The sequence below is a fragment of the Poromitra crassiceps genome, assembly GCF_964638095.1.
Source record: "Poromitra crassiceps genome assembly, chromosome: 4".
Taxonomy (NCBI): Eukaryota; Metazoa; Chordata; class Actinopteri; order Beryciformes; family Melamphaidae; genus Poromitra; species Poromitra crassiceps.
The window spans coordinates 20169103-20173894 of NC_139626.1; the positions used below are offsets into that span (position 1 = coordinate 20169103).

The following is a 4792-nucleotide window of genomic DNA, read 5'->3' on the forward strand; positions in this document are numbered from 1 at the left end:
GTGCCTTCAAGAAGAATTCCCCTCCAAGAGCACTATTTCATAGTTGGCGGTTTAGATACCTATCATCAGTTCAGTGCACAAGTGCTGCTTATGAAACGGACTGTTTCATTAAAAGCAGATATCATCACAGACCATTTGTCTGTTACCACAGTTAATCTGCAATCAGAAGTGGCAGAGTAGCAGATATCATCAATCTCTGCCAGTCGACGTGGTCTCATTTCTCCGTTAATTGGGTGGCATGCATGTACTGTATTATGTGTAGACTTTTATCCTACATAATATGAGCATGAAAATTGAACATAACTCTTGTACATGTATGTATGTATGTACAGTATGTAGCGTAGAGCTAGGAGATTGAAAGACACAAAAAGCTCCGTAGTGGTGGTAAGAAACATCCTTTAATGATTAAACTCAAAGTAGTTTTGGTAATATCAAGATCATTTAGAAGTTTAGGTGTAAAAATGGCATCGTTGAACTTTGTAGCTTTACAGAAAACAGTAGCCTACAGAGAGCAGTTGTCATTAGAGAGTGAATATCTCTTCTAACTGAACCCTTACATGACAATGGGAAGCCTGGCGTAACACAGCGAGCTAGTATAGTCAATTCTACATGAAATCATTTGTTTTTCACGACAATATACCATTTTGGTTGCTAAAGGATGTCAATGTACAGATCTCAAAGTACATGTCAAGTGTTTCCAGTGTTCAAATCAAATCCAAGTCTTCTTATTTCTGATATGGGAGAAACGCTGCTGATCCTGAAACACAAGCCGCGTGCTTTGAAGGAGTGGCATTGGGTGCCAACCCCCGTGCCACAGCCCCAAGTGTGTGTAACACAAGTCACATACCGCCGCTGCAACCGCGGGCGCACGCCAACTTCAAGTCTCCCAGGGTTTAGTATGAACACAGCCAGTGGCGATGTCGTGTTCAGGTAGACTTCCTGTTGCACACTGCACACAGGAACCTACATTACATGTTGCATGCAGACTTGCAGTTGTGTGTTGTGTTGATAGCCTTGGTCCATCTAATAGAATATGGATACCGCTGTGCAAATGTTGATCATAACAGATTCATCACCACAAATGGTTTAGAATTTGCAATAATTTTAATGACATATCTATTCCCAGTTATTGGCAGGGATTCCACATGACACTTTGGTAACCCACAGCTTGTAATTAGAGATTTGTGTTGCAAAGTTTACAGGTAGCCATTTAAACAACAGCATATTAGCCTAGAAAATCACTACATGAAGTAATTTCTAGCTCCCCCGTGCATCAAGTGTTAGCATCAATCCAGTCCCTTGTAACAGTGGAATACACAATATTAGATAATGTGAGAATAGTGAAGTAGTTTATTTTTCTGGTTGTTTTATTGAATGAGTGCGTGTTCAGGCTAGATTGTCATCAACATCTGTTATGCACAAAATATAAACAGCGTTTTATACAGTAAACAAGGAAAAAAAATCTAGACTTCAGTGGACAGAAACTTCAAGTATGTGAAACAGACATTATCATCACTGCAAAGCTCACTGTCCTTACACTCACATACAGTAATGTGTTTTATCCTATCCTCTGGTCTTTTCTGATATGGCTTCCTCTCAGTGGCATAATTGTCTCAAATAATGTTAAAATTATAGCGTTTTTAACCCATTGATACCTGATGCAGCATTTGCGTGTATATCCCTCATTTGTGTGTGTATCCCTTTAAGACCGTGAACTGCGTCACACGGTTCGCAGTCTTAAAGGGATACACACACAAATGCTGCATCAGGTATCAATGGGTTAACTGAGGCTGTAATGCCCTACAGTGATTTCTTTCAATTATTCATTTTTACAGTAGCTGATAAAAATTAAACATAAAAATAGGACAAAGCAGTGTGAAATAGGCTGTGTTCCCTAAAGAAGCAGTTAGGCACATTATGTAGTAGATTACCTCTCTCTCTGACTCTCAACTTACTCAATATGCAAGCTGTTTGACTCGAAACAAAGCAACTCAATTGTAAATGATTGCTATCAGTAATAGGAATGGTAAATACATAGCACCATCTTGTTGAAAATAAGAAATAGAAAAATAACAAAAATAAAAACACTGAAACTTGCAAATTCACAAAGAGAAAAGGACCAAATCTACATTTAATGACTATCCTAGATCCATGGATGTTGCCACTCTTTTTGTAAAGCAAGCTCAAAAAAAATCTTTCTGCCCTTTCTATTTTCATACATGCACTTTGGTTAGAATACTTCAACTTTTTTTTTAACTAATTCTTTGGCAATTACCAACACAAAAAAGGAAAATGAAAACACAACAAAATAGCATCTAATTATTTCATCATTACAAACAAACATTGAGGCACTTAATCAGCTAAACCGAAGCTCATCTTTGTTGACAGAGCAACACAAAAACTATATACATATATGTAAAAAGTGTTATAAATAGGTTTTAAACCATAGATACTATATACATCTTTAAAATGAGACAGTATTGGTTGTTTTTGTTGGCGTGTTGTGGTTTGGTGTTACCCCCTCGCTGTGATCTGGGTGCATTGACCTTGTGGCTCCATGGGCCATCGGTACTCAGGCATCAGAACTTCTACTTTAGGGGGACTGATGTCGCTGAAGGTGGGCAGGGGTTACTGGGAACACTGGGATGGAGGCGGGGGGGGGGGGGGGGGCTCATTCTCGCTTCCTCAAGATGACATAGATGAGTCCGCTGATCAGCGCCAAGGGGAAGGCCACCCACGCTAGGATGTAGGAGAAGCCGAAGGATTCTGTCTCTGGCACCCATGTTGGACTCATCACCGTATAGATGATGGCTCCGCTCATCACAAACAGACCTGAGGAGAGATGATGGGGACAGACTTGAGCATTGAAAAAACACCGGCCTCCATCTTGGTCAATTCTCAGATCAGGTTTCCCTGCATGGCTGTCCTGGACTGAACCCTGTCTGGCGGAGGAGGCGAACGGGGTCGGTGTCTCCCTCCACATGACGTCACATCCTGTCATGTCTACTGACCCCTCAACAAACCGGCGCTAGATTCCTCTGCCCTCTCCTCTATAACCCCTCCCCCTCTCCCTGCTGTGACATGGCATGGTCTGTTTGTTATTCACACCCCCACACTGCCAGCCTTTTTGACATTTCAACTTGTGTGGCTGGCACGGAGCCCAGCGCCATTCCCATCTGGGTGAGTGGGCACCTGCGCGCCAGCCATTGTGCTGCTCCCCACCCTCAGCTTTCCACTGGCACTGTCTGCACAGTGCAGAGCTGTGCTGTTGGAAAGGGCTGCCAAGAGAGGGCACAATAGACTGGCAGCAGTCCCTCTCTCTGGCCAAAGGGCACGCAATACAATAGACAAGTGGAACGTTCAACCATTAGTAACTGACACAGACTCTCTTAATACTCTGCCACAGGCGGTGCAGTGCAAGCAGTCTGTCTGAAGCCAACAAAACTCCATTGGACATTTTTTGTGTTTAAACTAGCCAAAATGTAGCCATGGTTTGTCTATTTCAGCGGTTTTCAAAGTGTGAGGCGCGCCTCCCCTAGGGGGTGCGAGATAGCTTCAGGGGAGGTGTGAAAATCTGAGACTTGGCCATGCTGGCTGCGAAGCCTCCGCCGTGCGAATCAGCCAGAGGGCGGAGCGCCCGCAGCCTCTGTTGAGGCGACCTCATGCTGTCAGAGGAGAAACCAGGGAGAAGGACATCGAGATTTTCTTTAAATGCGTGTTTCACAAATCTTCTTCAGTTCTTTGTATGTACATGAAAAAAACACATCTGCTCATGTTTTTGTATCTGTTGGGGAGCTATTTCCGATGAATTTTACGAGATTTATGGGGCTGGGGCACTGTCTATCCACGCTGGCCAGCCTGCAGCACACTGTCCATAGTCAATGGGTTGAACATGCAGAGAACCCAACATTTACACTTGATACACTGCACGGGGCAGGTATCCGGCTAGGTATAGTAAAGAGTGGATAAAGATGTTTAAAATGTTTAAAAGAAGATATTTGAAAAAAGAAGGACAAAGATGTTTTAAAATCTTAAAGAACATACAGTAGGATGAACTCGTTGTTATGCCCGAGTGGAGCATACAACAATAATGGCAATAAAGGCCACTCTCCCACACTTTGAAAACCCCTGGTCTATTTGATCTCAGTCGTGTTGTCACTGGATGTTTGCCACAGAGGCAGGCAAAGGTGCAGCAAACTCACTGGCGAGGATCTGGAAGGTTCCGGTGAGGAAGAAGCGTCCGCCCTTCTGCAGAGTGAAGAGCTGGCAGAAGAAGAGGAAGAGAGACAGGATGCTGAAGATGATGGACAGGATCATGAGAGCCTGGACCGACTGGATCCACTCTGTGGGGAGAGAGAGAGAGGGATGTCTTTGTCAATAACTGACCCATCGCCATCATCATTAGGAGGCATAATGTATTATATTGACTTCATGAGAATATGGGCCTGTCTCTAACTATCACAGTGAGAGTATTACATTATAAATCAACAATACCACATGTGTATTAGCATCCTATACAAGTCCACTATTTACATCACAAACAATGGAGATGTTCAGTAACTCAAATAGTATCTGGGACACCAAAAGGCCATATTATTTGTGTGAGCGCTCGGAGGGTGTAACTGGCGTTTTCTCTGGTGGGTTCATGCATCTCTCCAAGTGAAAGTCATGACCTAGCCTTGCCTTCTCTGCATCTCTCCAAGAGAAAGTCATGACCTAGCCTTGCCTTCTCTGCATCTCTCCAAGAGAAAGTCATGACCTAGCCTTGCCTTCTCTGCATCTCTCCAAGAGA

General features: G+C 43.4%; 1 protein-coding gene across 2 annotated transcripts in view; it reads right to left on the reverse strand.

Moving 5' to 3' along the window:
* Nucleotides 1-1692: 1692 nt before the first annotated feature.
* The window catches only part of pmp22b (peripheral myelin protein 22b), a 14025-nt gene continuing 10925 nt past the window's right edge, over nt 1693-4792 (reverse strand). Inside the window, exons 4-5 of one of the 2 annotated variants that reach the window (XM_083634686.1) lie at nt 4203-4343; nt 1693-2832 (exon numbers count right to left, since the gene is read on the reverse strand). In XM_083634686.1, the coding sequence (XP_083490812.1) occupies nt 2672-2832; nt 4203-4343 (302 nt within the window). In that variant the 3' untranslated portion in view covers nt 1693-2671. The remainder of the gene's footprint in view (nt 2833-4202; nt 4344-4792) is intronic. The other variant, XM_083634687.1, reaches the window with a different exon arrangement.